This window comes from Camelina sativa, chromosome 9, assembly GCF_000633955.1.
Source record: "Camelina sativa cultivar DH55 chromosome 9, Cs, whole genome shotgun sequence".
Taxonomy (NCBI): domain Eukaryota; kingdom Viridiplantae; phylum Streptophyta; class Magnoliopsida; order Brassicales; family Brassicaceae; genus Camelina; species Camelina sativa.
Genome location: NC_025693.1, coordinates 36232830 through 36252515, shown reverse-complemented (window position 1 = coordinate 36252515; position 19686 = coordinate 36232830). Strand labels below are relative to the sequence as shown.

Below are 19686 nucleotides of genomic sequence, written 5' to 3'. Positions count from 1 at the left end.
TCCATTAAAACTCAGCCCAGAAAAGGAAAAATAAATAAAGTAAGTTAGAAAAGGAAAAAGGAAACCTATTTGTGAGATCGTAACCGACATAATAAAACATTTAGGGATCTATAAATAAATGCCTCTACTGTTTCTTTCTTACTTGGACTCTCCACTCTTTCTTCGTATCTGTTTCTTCGGCGAGTCTCGCTCTCTCTCTCTCTCTCTCTGAATTTGCGATGATTATCTAGGGTTTCGTTCCTACGCGGTTTGTAATTTAGTGTTCTAGGGTTTGGTCTGTAGGTTTCTTTTTTTCTAATCTCTTCGCTTTGTTAACTAACGCGTCTCTGATCTGATTTATTTGTTTCTTCGTCTCTTGCAGGTTTGTTTTGAAAGCAAGTTTATAATCTGATCATCGCTCCCCCCGGTATCTCTCTCGCTCGATCCAATTGCATCGAAGCTTTTAGGGTTTGGTATATCTCTCTCTCTCTCTCTATTCAATTGCATCGTTATTCGCTTTTAGGGTTTTATTCTCTTGGCTCTGTTATTCTTCTTCTTAACGCTTTCGCTGATTTTTGTTTATTCGTCTTGCAGGTTGTAATAGAAGCGAGTTTATAATCTGCATTCCTCCCTACTTGTGGAATTCTCTCCTTCTTCTTCTAGGGTTTGTTCTCTCCCTCTCTCTCTCTCTCAATTCATGCCTCCTACTTGTGGAATTCTCCTTCTAGGGTTTGATAAGTGAAACTTTTACTCTTCGCTCTGTTTATTTTTATTGTTCGCCCCACGCTTGTGATTTTTCACTCCCAAGTCCTACGCTTTGATTTCTCAATCTTCTTTTTTTAAAAATCCTGTCTCTTCTGTCTGTTGTTAGTAGCTATGTGGTGGATGGTGCTATCGTTTTCAAGTTTTGAATTGATGGTTTATATCTTCTCTGTGTGTGTGTGTGTGTGTTTTCAGGTGGAATTGGATCATTGTCTCTTGTTGCTAAAGATGGAATTATATTGTCTATTATGGTAACGTCATATAATTTGATAAAGATGCAGCAGAGGACCGATAGAGAGAGAGAGAGAGATTCATGTAAGTCTTTTATTTATAAATTAAAAAAAGAAAAACTATATTACAATGTAGTATAATACTTCATTCTACATGTACTGTGTAGTATAGTATTCTTTATACGACTCTAGAAGGTTCCATTAGTTTCTGAATTTGTTGGGATAGTTTTACATGTTTACTTGCTAATTTTCACTTTTGGTTCCGTGGTTTTTTTGCTTCTTCTAATTACATGTTGATATTTACTTGTCCTTTTTCTTATTTTCAGGTTTTGGACGATGCTTTTATATCATCCTCACTCCTCAGGTGTTCTCATGGGTTCTTTTCTCTTAACACATCTCTTTTATTTGTTTCTGAATTTTCAATTTGGTTATGTGTTTTTTTTTCTTCTTCTAATTACGTGTATTCTGATGATGATTTCATTTGCAGCTTGCTTATGGAGCGACGTGGTTCTGGAGAAAGGTACATTTGATCATTAACATGATGACAAAGTAATGTCTTCTCTCTTATCTTCGAACAATTCTACTTACTTACGATATTTTTGTTTGTAACATAGCTCTGCTTTGATTTGTCTTTGCATGTCTCAGTCTGATTTTGGAAACGAACGATTTGTTTTAAGGTGCAGAGCATACTTCAGATCTTTGGTTGAAACTTTATCTTAAGATATGTCTTGTGAATAATGTTTTAAAGTATTCTGATGATTTCAATTTGCAGCTTGCTTATGGAGCGACGTGGTTCTGGGGAAAGGTACATTTGATCATTACAACATGATGACAAAGTATAGTTTCTTCTCTCTTATCTTCGAAGGAATTTACTTACTTTCGGTATTTTTGTTTGTAACATAACCCTGCTTTGTTTTGTCTTTGCAGGTCTCCATCTCATATTGGAAACCAATTAAGGTGCCGAGCATACAACAGATCTTTGATTTCAAACTTTTTCTTAAGGTATGTAGTATTCTTTATACAACTCTAGAAGGTTTATTTAGCTGTGAAATTGTTGGAAACAAACTTACATGTTCACTTCTGAGATTCCACTTTCAGGTTAAAATATGGCTTGGAGACGAGGCAGGAGATCGCTACTACTATGTTCTCTCTCGGTTCCAAGTTTGCCGAATGCTAACTGTTACTAAGGTTTGTTCAATTTTGACACCCACAACATTTTGTACTTGAATGATTCTCACATTGGTTACAAAGATTTTGATCATTTTTTATTCAGATCCTAAATCATAAGAGGCTATAAAGATTTCTCTTAACCTCCACAAGCTTCTTATCGACAACAGTCTTCCCGATGTGTATGCCACAACTCATCTTATGTCTTATCATCGATTCAATTTTACTTACTCTCGATATGTTTAATTTGTTTGTAACATAACTCTGCTTTGTTTTGTCTTTGCAGGTCTCAAGTCTGATTTTGGAAACCAATTATTTGTTAAAGGTGCATCATACTTCAGATCATTGATATAAACTTTACCCTAAGGTCTTCCGAATAATGTTTTTAAGTCTTCTGATGATGATTTCAGTTTGCAGCTTGCTTATGGACCGACGTGGTTATGTGGAAGAGTACATTAAATCATTACAACTGTTGATGCAAATGATGCTGGTAAAGTAAAATGTCGTGGTGGACCAGAACGTGATTGTTTTTATCTTTGATACATGATTGTGTTCCACTTTATCTTTGTTTTATCTTTGATTCTCTCCCTCTCTCAATTCATGCCTCCTACTTGTGGAATTCTCCTTCTAGGGTTTGATAATTAATGATGTGAAACTTTTACTCTTCGCTCTGTTTGTTTTTTATTTTTTGCTTTGGTTCCCTAAGTTTCTTCTTCGTCTTGCAGGTGTGTTTTTGGTAGCAAATTTATGATTCCAATCATTATCGCTCGCCCACGCTTCTGAATTTTCACTCCTAAGTCCTACGGTTTGATTTATCACTTTGGGTTTCTATAATTGAATTACGTGTCATTTATTTAATTGTCGTGTTTGTTTTGTTGATTTAAATTTGTGGACTATATGCTATGATTGATCTCTGATTTGCTTTGATTGATCGTTTTCAAGCTTTGAATTGATGGTTTTTAGGGTTTATATCTTCTGTTTGTGTGTGTGTATTCTTTATACGACTCTAGAAGGTTTCATTAGTTTGTGAAATTGTTAGAACAGTGTTGCATGTTCACTTCCTAATTTTCACTTTTGGTTCTGTGGTTTTTTCCTTCTTCTAATTTACATGTTGATATTTACTTGTCCTTTTTTTNTTAATGATGTGAAACTTTTACTCTTCGCTCTGTTTGTTTTTTATTTTTTGCTTTGGTTCCCTAAGTTTCTTCTTCGTCTTGCAGGTGTGTTTTTGGTAGCAAATTTATGATTCCAATCATTATCGCTCGCCCACGCTTCTGAATTTTCACTCCTAAGTCCTACGGTTTGATTTATCACTTTGGGTTTCTATAATTGAATTACGTGTCATTTATTTAATTGTCGTGTTTGTTTTGTTGATTTAAATTTGTGGACTATATGCTATGATTGATCTCTGATTTGCTTTGATTGATCGTTTTCAAGCTTTGAATTGATGGTTTTTAGGGTTTATATCTTCTGTTTGTGTGTGTGTATTCTTTATACGACTCTAGAAGGTTTCATTAGTTTGTGAAATTGTTAGAACAGTGTTGCATGTTCACTTCCTAATTTTCACTTTTGGTTCTGTGGTTTTTTCCTTCTTCTAATTTACATGTTGATATTTACTTGTCCTTTTTTTATTTCAGCTTTTGGACGATGCTTTTATATCATCCTCACTCCTCAGGCGTTCTCATGGGTTCCTTTCTCTTAACACATCTCTTTTATCTGTTTCTGAATTTTCACTTTGGTTATGTGGTTTTTTTTCTTCTGATTGCATGTTGATATATTTCAGGTTAAAATATGGCTTGGAGACAACGCAGCATCTCTTTTATCTGTTTCTCGGATCCTAGTTTTAAGAATGCTAACTGTTACTAAGGTTTGTTCAATTTTGACACCCAAAACCTTTTGTACTTGAATGAATATGTTTGTTTGTAACATAACTCTGCTGTTTTGTATTTGCAGGGTCTCAGTCTGATTTTGGAAACCAATTATTTGTTTTAAGGTGCAGAGCATACTTCAGATCTTTGATTGAAACTTTATCTTAAGATATGTCTTGTGAATAATGTTTTCAAGTATTCTGATGATGATTTCATTTGCAGCTTGCTTATGGAGCGACGTGCTTCTGGAGAAAGGTACATTTGATATATTACAACATGATGACAAAGTATAATGTCTTCTCTCTTATCTTCGAAGGAATTTACTTACTTTCGGTATTTTTGTTTGTAACATAACTCTGCTTTATTTTGTCTTTGCAGGTCTCCATCTCATTTTGGAACCAAATTATTTGTTTTAAGGTGCAGAGCATACTTCAGATCTTTGATTTGAAACTTTATCTTAAGGTATGTCTCGTGAATACTTCATTCGACATGTACTCTAGGGTAGTATTCTTTATACAACTCTAGAAGACAAACTTACATGTTCACTTTTGAATTTCCACTTTCAGGTTAAAATATGGCTTGGAGACGAGGCCGGAGATCACTACTACTATGTTCTCTCTCGGTTCCAAGTTTGCAGAATGCTAACTGTTACTAAGGTTTGTTCAATTTTGACACCCACAACCTTTGTACTTGAATGATTCTCACATTGGTTACAAAGATTTTGATCATTTTTTATTCAGATCCTAAATCATAAGAGGCTATAAAGATTTCTCTTAACCTCCACAAGCTTCTTATCGACAACAGTCTTCCCGATGTGTATGCCACAACTCATCTTATGTCTTATCATCGATTCAATTTTACTTACTTTCGATTGTTTAATTTGTTTGTAACATAACTCTGCTTTGTTTTGTCTTTGCAGGTCTCAAGTCTGATTTTGGAAACCAATTATTTGTTAAAGGTGCATCATACTTCAGATCTTTGATATAAACTTTATGCTAAGGTCTTCTGAGTAATGTTTTTAAGTTTTTTGATGATGATTTCAGTTTGCAGCTTGCTTGCTTATGGACCGACGTGGTTATGGGGGAGAGTACATTAAATCATTACAACTGTTGATGCTGGTAAAGTAAAATGTCTTGGTGGACCAGAACGTAATGGAAGTGTTACAGTTGTTGACGTTCACCTGCAGGAGGAGACTTTTCAGATCCTGTTACTTCTGCACCCTTATTATTTTGCAGGTAATTATGTCGTTCTTGGCTGCTTCCCTATCTTCCATTGTACATGTACTCGATTGATTGCGTGTGGTTTTAGAACTGTCGCAGACTCCTATTTTAGCACCGTTTATGTTTTCTTTTTCTTCTGCAGGTCTTCTGGGTTTTGGACAAAAAGCGAGAAAACATTTTCCCTCTGTGAATTGGTTGATTTCCTACTAAAAAGTATTCAACGGTATGCTTACATATTCTCAGTTTAAACCTGTCTTGGTTTACTATCTCCAATTCTTGTATATAAGAAGTTGCTTTTTTTTCTTCTTCAGGCATTGGGATCTTTCTATGAGAAGTTAGGTCCAGATATCATCAACATCAGGAAAAAAGGCCAGAGAGGTGTTGCAGAGGGAAGACGATCTTAATGAAATTGGCCAGGTACGTGTCACTTATCCTTGTATTGGTATCAATGTCGTGACTAATGACCTCTTGTCTCAGCTATATACAGGTTTTGAACAATAGTCTTGGCATCTAAACTTGTCTTGAGTTATAGAAGATAATCAGTCTTAGCACATATTTCTTTCTTAAAGGAATTTGTTTGACCTGCACATTGAGTTTTGTATGCACCTTGTAGGAAAAGATGCGCAAGCAGAAGGTGACAAAATCATCTTGGAAACAGGTTACTAATTGGTCTCTTTCCCCTTTTTCCTATGTATCTATCATGCTGCACCTATTTCTAGTGTTTGATCATATTCTTATGTTCATTTGATTTTTACCTCTTGGATCTGTTATATTAGATTGTGGAGGATGCTTTGCTCGGTCAGTGATGGTTCTGATGGATCGTTGTCTTCTTCTCTGCGCTATATTTAGGTAGTGTTCTTCCTCTTAACCGATTTATTTCTTTCTTTCTATATAAGTGAAATTAAATACCTCTGTCTCTTTGATGCAGACCGTCCAGGCACTGGGATTAATGTGTGGGAGGGTTCGAAATGAGAAACATCAGGTTACTAACTGGTCTATTGCCCTATATCTCTGTTGGTTTCTCATGTTACATCATGCTAGTGATGGTGCATTTTTGCCATGTTTTTGGAATTTTGCAGGTTAACAGTAATGTCCCTGATCTTCCTAGTGAGCTAGCATCTACGTTTCAAGCCTAATATCTTGTTGTTTCTTTTAGTCGAGGTTCTAAAAGAGAGAAGTGTAAGGTAACTATCTGGTCTCTTGCCCTATATCTCTGTTGGTTTCTCATGTTACATCAGGCTTGTGATGGTGGTTTTTTTTCTTCTGTGAAGTGCTCCCTTCTTTACCTCTGTTCTATTTTTCAAATGACTTCCATGTTACAACCACAATTACCTATGTTCTCTGTCTTATTGTGTTTTTCAGATTCTCTTGATGTGTTTTATTATGTGTTTCCAGATTCTCTTGCTTGGACAATTATTTTTCCGCCCAAGAGGAGGGTAACCAAGCCATGGCTGCCTGTCTCGTTTCTGCTAGGCTATTGCCAGGGTAATCATGTTACTCTTGTTTTCTTTAAAACGAGCGACTGTAAATCTGTAACCTTCTAGTGGTTTGATTCATCCTTTTCACTCGTTTCCTCTGTTGGATTTTTAAAATTTATTGGTCTTCCCAATCAGTGATATCCTCTCTCTCTCTCTCTTTGATGCAGGTCTTCTTTTGGAATTACTCCTCAACAGCTTCTCAAAGGATCTCAACAAGCAGCAATATGGATGGGGTAAGTTTGCACTCATGTGACATGCTTATCTCTGGTTATTTCTATCACTTGTCTCTAGTTTATTGGTAATTTTCCCCCACTTCTTATTTACTAACACAAATTTTTATTTTTGGTCTTCTTTGCTTTTCTCTCAGGAGGTGGTGCAAAAACCAACAGCTTGTCATAATGTGAATGGATCACAACAATTGTTCTCAGCAGCAATATGGAGTGGGTAAGTTTTGCAGTTATACGAGGCGGGTTTATTATATATGTATGCTTATTTCGTTATCTCTTGTCTCTAGTTAACTTTGGTATGCTTGTTTTCTTGTTGCACCAGCCTCAAGGATTGTCAAATACGCTCTAGACTAGCTTGTCATAATGTCACAACTCACAACAATGGCTCCCTGCAGCAATATGGAGGGGTAAGTTTGCCTGAACTTAGTATTCGCTTCTGAATTTTTCAATTTTATTCTCCATGTTATTCACTTCTCCTTCTTTTATTGTTTCAGATTGTGGAGGATAATGCTATGATGATTGATTGGTGATTGAGGAGGATGCTTCTAATATATGTCGGTGATGGTTGATTCATCCTTGTCACTCTCGTTATCTCTGTTTGATTTTTGTCCTTTTTCCCCGTCTTCTTATTTACTAACACGAATTTTTGTTTTTGGTCTTCTTTGTTTTTCTCACAGGAGGTGGTGCAAAAACCAACAGCTTGTNAATATGGAGGGGTAAGTTTGCCTGAACTTAGTATTCGCTTCTGAATTTTTCAATTTTATTCTCCATGTTATTCACTTCTCCTTCTTTTATTGTTTCAGATTGTGGAGGATAATGCTATGATGATTGATTGGTGATTGAGGAGGATGCTTCTAATATATGTCGGTGATGGTTGATTCATCCTTGTCACTCTCGTTATCTCTGTTTGATTTTTGTCCTTTTTCCCCGTCTTCTTATTTACTAACACGAATTTTTGTTTTTGGTCTTCTTTGTTTTTCTCTCAGGAGGTGGTGCAAAAACCAACAGCTTGTCATGATGTGAATGGATCACAACCATTGTTCCCTGCAGCAATATGGAGGGGTAAGTTTGCAGTTATATGAGACGTTCTTGTTATATATGTCTACTTATTTCTTGATCTCTTGTCTCTAGTTAACTTTGGTATGCATGATTATTTGTTGCATCAGCCTCAAGGATTTTCAAATACGCTCTAGACTAGCTTGTCATAATGTCCCAACAATGGGTTCCCTGCTGCAAGATGGAGGGGTAAGTTTGCCTGAACTTACTATTCGATTGATTTTTGGTTTACATAATTTTTTGTTGTTGCATCAGCCTCAAGGATTTTCATATTTTCTCAGGAATACTAGGAAAGGCATCAGTGGAGATGATGATGATGACTTGCTATAGCGCAAGACCTTTTTGGTTTCTGGTATGAAGATTTGTTATTTGTTCAGTGTTGCTTAGGTTTTCCCTGCTCACTTTCTCATATGGTGTGTTCGTTTTTCTTTGTTTTTCATCAAGGTTGCTTGCCATGATCTCACTTTGATGGTTGCTGCAGTAGCACTTGGGATCAAAACAAACAGAGTTGTCACAGGTATTTTTGCACTTAATATGAGATATGTTTTGGTAATGACTCTTTAGTGTTATTCTGTTGTTGTGACTTGTTGTCACCGGAGATGGGACAAATGATGCATCACACGAGGTATAGAAATACTCAAAATGTGGGAAATTTTTATTGAATTAACTGTTTATGTTGGAATCGAAAAGTATCTCTTTCCCAAGTATTTCATCAGACAGCCGATCCTTTTCTCATTGGTGTAAAACTTTTTGAGTGGATTTGCATGCAGGGATTGGTCTAGCTATGGGAATAGCAGGAACAGAAGTGGCTAAGGAGAGTTCGGACATCATCATCTTGGATGAAAACTTTGCTTCAGTTTTCAAGGTTTGCTCAAATTCACCTTTTTCCTCATTATAGTTTCCTTCCTTGTCTCACATAAATCACATAATACAGAATGTATTACTAAAATTAATTAATCTACAGAATACACATAATCACATAAATACAGAATCACATAATCACATAAGACAGAATCACATAATCTACTTCATTACCAAAATTACTGGTTCCATGTAGATATTGGGCATAAATACAGAAAATGTTTCTTGCAATTAAATTTGGGTGGATTTTTATATGTAGATTGTTCGCTGGGGACGCTTAGTCTATGCCAACAATTTCAGTTCACAGTCAATGCTATTTCAAGTGGTTCCACTTTCAGCTGTGCAGGTTTGAATTTCTGTTGCATGTAACTCTATTTTACTCTCTCGTTCTCTATATATCTAGTTTTATTCATACATTTGGGGTTTTCTTTTATTTAAAGCTTCTTTGGGTTAATCTGATAATGAACATTTTTGGAGCATTGGTTTTTGCCACTGAACCACCCACTGATCACCTGATGAGTAAGCCTCTGGTTGGCAGAAAGTACTGTTTTTGCAGCTTTTAGTTTCTCGAATTCAAACTTGATAAGACATTTGGTTTTGTATCCCCAGATAAGACATTTTTAGTTTTTGCAGCCTTTCTCTGCTAAAGCAAATATGACAGTGGTGTCAATCATATTTACCTTTGTTCTATTTCTCAAATGACTTCCATGTGTGTAATTATTTTGGATAGGTTTTGGTAATTATTTTGCCGCCCAAGAGGAGAGGGTGACGCTGCGGGGTAATCATGTTACTCTTGTTTTCTTTAAAACTAGTGACTGTAAATCTGTAACCTTGTGTCCTAAATGATACATTCTTAGCCCTAAAACATTGTAGAAGTCATCTGATAAAGTTGACAAAATGTGTTTTTGCAGGTTGAATCTTGATATTATCTTGTTCCAGGTGTCAGTTGCCAACTCTGTACGTTGGAATGGAGTATATGCAAATTCATGTTTCAGATATACCCTTAGAACTCTTAGAACCAGCCCCCAGGAATTGAACTATTGATCGTAACAAATTACAATACATACCCGAAATATTAAACCATGCTTAATCAGACGTAAATTATGGAAGCATGAGGGATCATTTCTGCAAAATTGCAAATTAAACCTATGCTAGTTGATTGGGGTCATACACGAACAACAAAATTGTGACTAAAATCTACATTGAGTTATATATGTTGTGAGTCTTTTAAGCTGTTTCGTTACTCAGATGTTCCGTTAAACAATGTTGGTTTACAATTTAGAAAAAAACAAAAAAATGAATCAGATGCAAACTCTCGTTTTTAGTTATGTTTTAGATATTTTCGATTTCAGATTTCTACAGCACTGAAATCCAAACAAGAAAAAAGTAAAGTTTAATACCAACAAAAAAAAATTAATCATGCGATTGTTAGTATTACTAGATTGCATAATTATAACAACAATGGAGATTAGAAGATTATTATCACTCGGTGAAGGGCACAACATGGACACCAAGTTGACTAATCATGTCACTTGCTTTTCCATGGAATCCAACAATTTTGTATCCTACTTTGTAGAGGAGAAAGCTTGAGCTCGATTCAAATCCAACCGATATAGATGTTCGTTTGTTCGTCCTAAACCTAAGCATAGTTATAACTTCGACTTCACTTCCAATTACTTTGTCATAACAACCATCCACCGCCGTAATGTACTCACTTGGATATTCTACGTCAAACTGCCAAAAAAAAAAAAAAATCTTCATGTAAAATGTAAACTGCCAAAAATAATAAAAATATGTGAAGCAGTAATAGTTAATCACCTCTTTGATATCAAGTGGTGTTTTGTTTCCATGATCGTCTCCAATAACCATCCGAGTGTCCTTATCGTACACAAACTTGAGGAATGCGATACCATTTTCGCATTTTCCGACATATATCTTTCTTACATTATCGTAAACACCATCGTCCCATGAACCTCCTCGACAACCACCTTGTGGTCTTAGTTTCTCTGCTGTAGGAGGAGGTATCTGACTATAGTACGCTCCAATAGCAACGAGATCACGATCACTATGTCGTCCATGGAACCCAACGATAACACATCCTTTGTTCTCCAACACAAATTTGGTACCAGACACGGTTCCAAATGTTGGAGAGGTTCTCCCTTCGGATGATTTGAAAATCAATGACGTGACCCTAATCTCGCCAGCCCCAAAGATTTTTAAAGTCCCCTCCACATATGTGATCAGTTCATTTGGATAGTCGAGCTCAAACTGCAATAAAATCATGCTTACAATAAGAGACTACTCAAGGTTTTATAGTCAATGAATAATATATTTTGTGTTTTTTTAGAATCAATAACCTCTTCTTCTTCTCCTTCGTCTTGTATACTCTGCCAACCATGTTGACGCTCTACAACTGTACGGTTGTGGTAGTGAAATGTGATACATTTTATGTTAGTGGTATTATAACTAACATACACCGTTCTAATGCTTTCAAAGACACCATCATCCCAAGGTAGGCCTCCAATACCACCGTGGCATTCTGATTTGGTAATGGGAACCGTTGTGAAGTATGCTCCAAGAGAGTTGAGATTCTTGTTAGCATATCCATGGAAGCCAACGATTCTTTTACCTTTCTCTCCAAGTAAAAACTTCTTACCCTTTTCATACCCAAACATCTCTGAAGCCCTGAAGTTGGTTGTAAATCGAAGTGACTGAATAACACCAGATGTGTAATCATAGTAACCCTCTACATAGACTAAATGTTCATTGTAAAGATAGTTGATCTCAAACTGCAAGAAAAAAAAATAAAAAAAATTGGTGAACACAAAAGGGTATTAGAAATTTAGTCAAATAACAAAAGTTGGAACATCTTTGTATGTATACCGTTTGCGTGAAACCACTACCCGAGTAACCGTGGGTTGTTCCTTCTTCAGGTTTTCCACTATTGACGTAATCGAATTTGATGTACTGAATGCCTTCAAAACCACCTCCTACGTAAATTTTTGCTATACCGTCGTGGTCAGCTCCATCATCCCACTTATAGCCTCCCTTGCTACCTTTTGCTTTCAATTTATTCGGATAATTCCAAGTGAAATATGCTCCAAGGGAGATGATGTTTCTGTTCCTCATATGTCCATGAAAACCAGTTATATTTTTTCCCTCGACTTCAAGTGTAAACTTGTTACCCTTGTCATATCCGATCAGTTCCGAAATCCTGAAATTGGTTTTGAATTGAAGTCCTTGAATGTAACCAGATTCGTGGTCGTAGTAACCCTCTACTGATTCGAGGTATTCATTATTAAGATGGTTAATCTCAAACTAAACAAACAAAAAAAGATTATGAGAAAAGGATGAAAAAATTGATTAGTACTATTCACATATATAAAACCGAGTAATATATGTTTAGTTTAGTATAACACCAAAGACATACCGTCTCAATGAAGCCTCTATGTCGACGACCAACGAGTGTACCAAATTTTAGCAGTCCATTCTTTACATATTCAAACTCCATGTAGTTAATGCCTTGACGACCACCTCCAACAAAAATCTTGGCGATACCGTCATGGTCAGATCCATCATCGAATGTAAAGCCTTTTGTGCTACCTACCGCTTCCAATCTTTGTGCCATCGCCAAACAGATTGGAATCTAATTCATAAATGGAGGAATTACATTATTTCCCACATATGTATCTTTTACTTATATTTGAGTTTTTAATACTCTTTCAGGACGACAAGGATCTAACAAGTTCAAAATTGTAGGACGGAGATCACATATGAAAGAGAGCTTCATTTCATGTTGTATAAGTTCTTGAAAATATGGTCATGATGTTTACGTAAAAACAATTTGAACCAGATATTCAGAATATATAAGATTTTAAGAGCTAAATTAATATACAAAGATCTCTGCATTGGGGAAGGATAGAGAAATTAATATAACCTTGGGTGGCTGATCAGGAGAAGAAGACTTGATAGTCGGAGATTACTTTGGTGAACAATCGATCGAACATGGTTATCCATAAAAGGGGTGTATTTATAAATAATGGGAGAATTATTCTTGATTAATTCTATACAGTTGGATCACAACTCTATATTATACCAAACAACGACCAAGTAGCGATTCCTAGGGGTAATATTATACAGACACACTTTCAAAACATGAATTAATTCTTATGACTGGTTTGAGAAGTCATATTTTGTTCGATCAAAAGGTCCAAAACAATAGAATCCCATACGAATTAAAAAAATATAAAACATTTAAATACATTATAAGAAATGTATTGTAATGAATTCATCATAAATCCGTTGGAAACACTTGATATTTCATCAACTGAAAAGAGGCATGAAGGCGTCGTTGTCTTCAAAAGGATTTGACTAGTGTATTTTTTTTTTTTTTCGGACGGCTGGAGTGGACCTGGTTCCTCAAACACTATTATATAACAAACAATGTCAAAAAATATATATATATATATATATATTTATATACAATCAAATTGTGCATGTCGTGGACCTCTTCGTAGTCTTTTTGTTTTATAGCTAAAGTTAGATTTGGAGCAAGACTTTTCATCAACGTTTATGTATTACATTAATCGTAAGATTTGAATTATACATTGAAAGCTATAAACCGTACGGGTTAGACTTGATTGAACAAAAATACCTGAGCCATATAAAAAGAGGATTGTTGTGGTCAATGTGATGATATAGTTCTGACTCGAGATGGTTATCGAACTCGTTGTTTTTGTGTCGATTTTGATATTCAAGAAAGAAGCACACAACCAAACTCATTAGCTCTCTGTTTTTTATATTGGTTTGATCGATGATCGATTTTCTATATGATTAGTAAATAAATCAAAAGGTGACAATAAGATTAATATACATTTTTTTATAACAATTAGTTTTACCAATGATCATGATTCATCACTGTCTACGCCTGCAGATCAGATTGACCAAAACATGAACTTCTAACATCAAATAAGCCTTCTCTACCTAACTACAAACAACATATCAATCAAACAAACCCTTCACTACAATCATCTAACCCTGTTCCGCTTTCTCCCCATCAATGCAGGAGAATCGACTCCTTGATTTCCTTGTCTACCGTCTTTTCTTCTCTCTACCGTTGTTCCCTTCTTACCAGCTGCTGATGATTTCACAGAAACTGGTATATCCGTAACAGACCTTTTCTTACCCCTGCTTGAAGTCTTTGCCATATCTTTCACAACAGTCTTAAGAGGGTGCGCCCCGGTTCTTGGTTTTTTAGCTGCTTGGCTCATTCTGACAGTAGGAGATGTAGATTTCTGAGGAAGAACCGGAACCTTTGTTGTGCTTGTTGTAGTAATGCTGCTACGATGAGGAAGATGATCTTCTGTCAAATAGTGTCTCAGAGACTTGGTAACAATGTCTCTAAGGGACACCGCTGATTTGTATTCACGAGTGTTCTTAGAATAAAATATAGCTTATTCGCCACCAAAAGAAAGTCCCTAAAGAGCTCTTTCGCTGAAGATATCGAACAACCGTTGATCCTTGATTGTATTGTGTCTAAATCCATATGCCTCTGTACCAGTTTCTTGTATCTTCCCCTTTTCTGTTCAGTACCAAAAAGAAAAACATAGAGGAAATAAGCGAAAAAGGCAGTTTCAAGGTAAGACTAAAAAGCTCACCATATTATTAAGATCATCACCTGGCTATCAAGCCGTCTACGGAAGACAAGTGCACATTCGTTCTGTGAAATAGTGTTGTATATCTTCATAAGATCCTTTGGTAAAGCCAAACCATGACCTCGGCTTTGACTGTTGTTGCTAGTAGAAGCAGCTTCTTTACACCTAGAAACGCTAGCAATATCCGCAGAAGTATCAACCAAATCGCTTTCTTCTACAGCGCTAACTTCTGTCACTTCTTTACCAACGCTGCAATCTTTACGTTTTCTTTTCCCTCGTTTCTTCCTCATACTCGGAAGCACTTGTCCTCCTCCGTACACTGATTCGAAAATGTCACTGTGTAATATGTTTTTCGTCTTCTCTTGCTCTACTACTAGTACTACTGGTGGTTCTGACTTGGCTTCCGGCGACCAGTTTGTTGTGATCAGTTCTTGCTGTGTGAAACTACCGACTGATGACAAGTCTTTGGATGTATCTTTGCTCGTGCATTCTCCTCCACCCTCGGATTTCGGGGAGGGTTCGAGTGATAACGTTCGGCTAGAATCATAATTGTTTTGTTGACATTCATCGTTACTTTCTGACTTCAAACTCTGAAGCTTTGATTCCAAAGACCTAAAAACACAATATCACAGAACATTCAAAATCTGTTTTTTCCTTTGAATCCAAGACATGAAAACGTTTTAAGTCATTAGAAAGAAATATAAAAACAAATGCTAACCCAATGGAGTCTTCAGATTTTAGTAGAGCTGCCTTAAGCTCAGCTACTCGTTTCTTCTTAAGCTCTTCAAACCAAGCTCTACAAGAACATAAACATATGAAAACTATGGTTAATCGTAGGCCATACATGTCCAGTATCGACAAGAAGAAACAAATCTTTACTTGCATCCCAAATAACGTTTCCGCAAGTCCTTGTACTTAGCCTTGCATATCTGCAAATAAAAGAATAGGAATTAGTAGATTCAAAGGAAAAGACAATATCAAGAATTGACCAAACTCAGCCTGCAATATCACAACAACCACAAAGACATTTTTCTAATTTCTTGCATTATTCAATGTGGTTAAGTTTCCAATTCAAGAAGATACACATAATTGTAGTCTAAACAAGAACAAAATCTTTATTTTACTTTGACCCTAAAAGCTTTCTTGACACACAAGTGATGAATCTATGCTTCTTAATCCACCGACAACAACACTGTTGTTCTGTATCTTTTTTTTTTTTTTTTTATTATCTTTCAATTATTAAAATTAATTTCACAATACATAAAATTTTGATTAAATAACCTAACCTAATTATGTTTTTTGGATTCGGACATTAATCTTATCGAAAACTTCAGAAATTATATTAGAAATTTAAGGGAAATGAGGAGATTGAGAGAGACCCCCAAACCTCAGGTGTGAAAATCTCAGGAAGAGAATGAGAACGGAGCTCATCGGCGACAACGGTCCAATCACCGGTTCCGTGACGTAGAACAGCACCGCCGAGAAGAAGCTCCTCCCATGTTCCCCAATCACTCTCCATCATCGTCGTCGTCATCATCATCATCATCACCATAAAGAAAAAAAAAAAATCAATCACGCGTGTCCCTTACGCGCTTCTCGGTTTTAAAAATAAAAAACCCAAAATTAGACTACGCACCCCTAGCGCACGTTAGCGTATTCCACCTAATCTATTTTCTCTCTCCGACCACTCAATTCTCAAAACAGAGAGACAGAGACAACAAACCAAAAAAAAAAAAAGTTTAAATTTTATTTTTGGTAATCTGGTATGATAAGACAAGAAGCTAGGTAAAAGCCGTTTGGAGTGGGTTTGTGTCGGAGGTTATTACACGAAAAGCTGTATTCCGACAAGAAATGGGGGATGGAAAATTAAATTTTAAAAATTCAAAATTAGTAAGAAAGGAAAAAAAAAAAAAAAAAATCTGAGGTGGGAGAGAAAGGGTTGACGAAGGGTCTACCTTAAGCTCGACGGTTTGTGAAATGGAAGAAAATTGAAATTGATGGTTGTGGTTTGTTTTATTTTTCTTGTTTTGTTCAAAAGCCAAATAAGAAGAAGAAGATTGGTTTGTTTTTGAACGAAAGACTTATGACTAGATTTGTGTGCCTTTGTTTTTTTGTCCCTAAATAAAGTAAATTTATTTCAACAGAATTTTTCTATCTTTTTCTTTTTATTTATTATTCGTCATTACCACAACTTGTTAGAATATTTATCTCCAATACTGGGGAGCTAATTTGTTTTTATTTTTAGACATTAGTGTTTTGTTATACAGTATCAAAATCCAAAACTGATTTTAGAATTGATTGTTTCACGGAGAATAATATAATTAATGATGTTGACAAAAACAAATTATATAATATGACGAGTAATAAACAAGACATATCAATACATCATTCCATTTAATTCTGTGTTGAATAACACTAATTTAAGATTTAAAAAGTTAAATTTATACCCTTTATTAAAAATGTTAACTTAAATATATACTATAATAAATCTCTAATTGTGAAGTGACCTTAGTGCAGTGGCCAAAGTTAAGTACTCTTTATATGATGTATTTATTTTCTTAAACCATTTTTAGAAGTACTAATTGGAATGAATCCAAATCAACAAACGAGAAGTTTCTTCGTTAATCTATTTCCTGATTTTGGGATAGATGAACAACATATATTCAATAACAAAGACTCTAATCATGAAGACTAACCAGTGATTAGTAACCACTATCGGAAATGTATGTCATTATCACATTTGGTAGATGAAAAAACAATCTTTGACAAGTCTATTTTCTTAACCTCCAAACGACACATGACCAATTCCAAATATTAGATATAAGTCAGGGGAAAAAAGTACTAGATTGCCAAATGATATTCATATACTGATGGTGTCTTCTCATTAAGATTGCATATTACATTCACATGAAGAGAGAGACGTTTGTAATTGCCATTTTCGCTAAACATTTGAGATTCACTGAATCACGAATCTAAAGAAGGACAACAACTTTAAACCCAGACATAGATTGATTTACAGCATATACCGATTTTTCGCAGTGTTCTTCCCAGGCGCAAAATCCGCCACAAGAAACTGTGACTGTTCGGCGAGTCTTCAACGCAACAGATGCAAAATCGCCTGAAGGAACATGAAGACAGTTTCTTCATAATGTACAAAATGGAGAAGTCACAGAGAGGCCTGAATCTGAGAATCTGAATCTGGAGCTAAGGTGTTTGAAGAACTAGGTTTAGTTCTTGAGCCTTTCTTGCTATGAGACCACCTCGCCTATTTTCAGATGAAAGAGAGCGAAAAAAGATAATTAGACGACCTAAAGCAAATACTGATCAACAAGAGTTGGAATGGTTCAGAACTTGACATTGATGATTCAGAACTAATGTTTTACAACTATTCTTTTACCTTGTGAGTAGTGGAAGAATCTTGTGAACCTTTTGCAATTCCGCAGAACAACTTTGGCAGATTTGTAACCTGCATTTTTCCCGAATTTATCTTTACTAATAGTGTAGCAAAAGGTGTGTGGCATGAATATACAAGAGAAGCAGAAATTACAAGTACCTTTCTTCGGCATGAAGATCAACGCCAACGACTCGTCGTGCTGAAACAGTTGATTGTACAACTGTACCAAACACTGCCACAAGCTTCAAGAGCATTTCCAAGGAGACATTTACAGGCCTATACAAATTTGAAATCACATGTTAAGTTTGCTGATAAGACATCCTCCGTTTCATCAAAAGCTCATCATTTTCTTTCCATGCCCTTATTCTCAAGCCAAATCATGGAGATGACTTTATATCTTAAACTCAAATCAAACAAAAATCTAAGGTTGAGGAAATGTATAATAAGATAATTTACCTCTCAGTCCTGCTGCCCAACAAACCTGTGAGGACGGGTGCTAACTGAGAAAACAGATCCAATGTTAAAATCTCTGTTTTGTCAGTTAGAATACTGATCACATCTGCTTGAACCTGTTCCAGTTTAAGCGAGTCAGCTTTTTCCATACATCTAAGCATATAAAAAACATAGGCAAAAGTATATCAGCTGGGATACTTACAGAGTGATCTGACAGCTTTCTCAAGGCCATGATCGCACCTTTAATATCACTTCGTTCCCAAAAATGTCTTACAATCTGCATGTTTATGATAAATCAACCATTTCATTTATCCTCAAAACCAAAAAAAAAAAAAAGGAACAGAAAAAGGACAAGAGAACAAGAGAAAACGATGAAAAAAAGAATAGCAGAGACAAAATTTACCTGTAATTTTGTTAACCTTGATTGAAGAGTGTTTAAAACTTCATTATGAGTTTCCATTAAAGTCTCCCAAATGTCACCATCATTTTCCCTCCCAGATATCTGAGGCTCTTCCTCCTGCATAAGCCAAACAAATCAAATACTTATTTATGTATTCAGAGCTGTTCCAACTTTGTGTTCCTTGCAATTTCATTTTTTTCCTCTATCATCGGCGACGACCAGAATCAATTATAAAACGAGCTACATTTTAAAGATGGAGAAAGTATGATGTCTATTAATTTCTCAAACTTATGACTAGAAGATTACCTGGGTTAAAATATCACAAGCTGGTTGAGTTTCCGTTATATATGCCTCATCCAGTGTCATATCAGTCACATGATCAAGTACTGCAGGTGTTGCCAGCGTTTGAGTTGGGCTATATCGCTGCCTTGATCTTATATGAGATGCATTAGATGCCAAGTTACTTGCTTGGTTGTTTCTCCCAGGAATTACACGGGCATGGTTCCTAGCTGATCGTGTTAATGCAACTTGGGGCTCATAAGATGGCATATTTTCTGCTTGATTGAGTTTCATAGGCATTACACGGGCTGGAGAATTTCTAGCTGATCGTGAAGCTGATACAGGACGCTCATCATACGAGTTAGATGCTTGATTGAGTATCACAGGCATTACTCGCGCTGAAGAGGTCCTAAGTGGTCTTCTTGATATTACAGGAGGCTCATCAGATTTCATGTTAGTTTTTTGACGCTGACTGAGTATCACAGGCGTAACTAGGGCTGGAGAAGTCTTAGCTTGTCGTGTTGATGTTACAGGAGACTCATCAGATATCAAATCAGTAGATGCAGGCCTATCAGGTCGAGTTGATGTTACAGGAGGCTCATCAGATTTTATTTTTGATGTCTCATTGGGTATCATAGGCATGACTGGAGCTGGAGAA

General features: G+C 35.9%; 4 protein-coding genes across 32 annotated transcripts in view; 1 reads left to right on the top strand and 3 right to left on the bottom strand.

Moving 5' to 3' along the window:
* Positions 119 to 10091, top strand: LOC104714454 (calcium-transporting ATPase 8, plasma membrane-type-like). Of its 29 annotated transcripts, none has more exons than XR_002033392.1 (35): positions 127 to 247; positions 362 to 452; positions 574 to 643; positions 937 to 1056; positions 1298 to 1335; positions 1459 to 1520; positions 1617 to 1648; positions 1744 to 1807; positions 2425 to 2463; positions 2549 to 2628; positions 2864 to 2943; positions 3776 to 3825; positions 3922 to 4005; positions 4092 to 4131; positions 4229 to 4261; positions 4385 to 4468; positions 4573 to 4662; positions 4747 to 4822; positions 4926 to 4964; positions 5057 to 5124; positions 5193 to 5241; positions 5369 to 5449; positions 5538 to 5643; positions 5840 to 5884; positions 6003 to 6075; positions 6155 to 6208; positions 6306 to 6410; positions 6622 to 6711; positions 6872 to 6937; positions 7072 to 7148; positions 7254 to 7338; positions 7426 to 7489; positions 7918 to 7993; positions 8098 to 8176; positions 8269 to 8289. XR_002033392.1 is itself a non-coding variant. In XM_019229663.1 (11 exons), the coding sequence occupies exons 5-11, from the start codon at positions 8295 to 8297 to the stop codon at positions 9762 to 9764; spliced, it is 432 nt and encodes a 143-aa protein (XP_019085208.1). In that variant the 5' UTR covers positions 7637 to 7647; positions 7735 to 7794; positions 7918 to 7993; positions 8098 to 8176; positions 8269 to 8294; the 3' UTR covers positions 9765 to 10091. The 29 variants fall into 29 exon arrangements, 3 of the variants coding, with proteins under 3 accessions (XP_019085208.1, XP_019085209.1, XP_019085207.1); XR_002033384.1 differs by having other exon boundaries at positions 128 to 247; positions 5050 to 5124; XR_002033389.1 differs by having other exon boundaries at positions 126 to 247; positions 5050 to 5241; positions 6383 to 6410.
* LOC104716018 (jacalin-related lectin 14) lies at positions 10244 to 12476 on the bottom strand. Its single transcript, XM_010433369.2, has 5 exons — positions 12279 to 12476; positions 11732 to 12166; positions 11206 to 11637; positions 10667 to 11116; positions 10244 to 10582 (listed from the first exon to the last, which is right to left on the bottom strand). Exons 1-5 carry the CDS (start codon positions 12474 to 12476, stop codon positions 10331 to 10333), a joined length of 1767 nt encoding a protein of 588 aa, XP_010431671.1. The 3' UTR covers positions 10244 to 10330.
* On the bottom strand, positions 13692 to 16582 carry LOC104714453. The gene is given in 6 exon segments (XM_010431818.2): positions 13692 to 14303; positions 14306 to 14429; positions 14526 to 15114; positions 15221 to 15298; positions 15382 to 15431; positions 15890 to 16582. Coding segments are annotated over 6 exon segments (1434 nt in total). The 5' UTR covers positions 16055 to 16582; the 3' UTR covers positions 13692 to 13875.
* Positions 17345 to 19686, bottom strand: part of LOC104714452 (katanin p80 WD40 repeat-containing subunit B1 homolog) — a gene marked incomplete in the record, with an annotated part of 10966 nt that continues 8624 nt past the window's right edge. Inside the window, 7 exon segments of the mRNA XM_019229661.1 lie at positions 17345 to 17767; positions 17900 to 17968; positions 18056 to 18172; positions 18353 to 18465; positions 18552 to 18626; positions 18753 to 18866; positions 19056 to 19686. Coding sequence (XP_019085206.1) covers positions 17707 to 17767; positions 17900 to 17968; positions 18056 to 18172; positions 18353 to 18465; positions 18552 to 18626; positions 18753 to 18866; positions 19056 to 19686 — 1180 coding nt within the window.

Coding starts and splice junctions, on each gene's coding strand:
- LOC104716018 (XM_010433369.2), bottom strand. CDS start 12,476: ATGGCACAAAGATTGGAAGCGGTAGGTAGCACAAAAGGCTTTACATTC. Junction 12,167..12,278: donor ATAGAGGCTTCATTGAGACG/GTATGTCTTTGG, acceptor TTGTTTGTTTAG/TTTGAGATTAACCATCTTAA. Junction 11,117..11,205: donor ACGAAGGAGAAGAAGAAGAG/GTTATTGATTCT, acceptor ATTTTATTGCAG/TTTGAGCTCGACTATCCAAA.
- LOC104714454 (XM_019229663.1), top strand. CDS start 8,295: ATGATGATGATGACTTGCTATAGCGCAAGACCTTTTTGGTTTCTG. Junction 8,853..9,107: donor ACTTTGCTTCAGTTTTCAAG/GTTTGCTCAAAT, acceptor TTTTATATGTAG/ATTGTTCGCTGGGGACGCTT. Junction 9,195..9,288: donor TTCCACTTTCAGCTGTGCAG/GTTTGAATTTCT, acceptor TTTTATTTAAAG/CTTCTTTGGGTTAATCTGAT.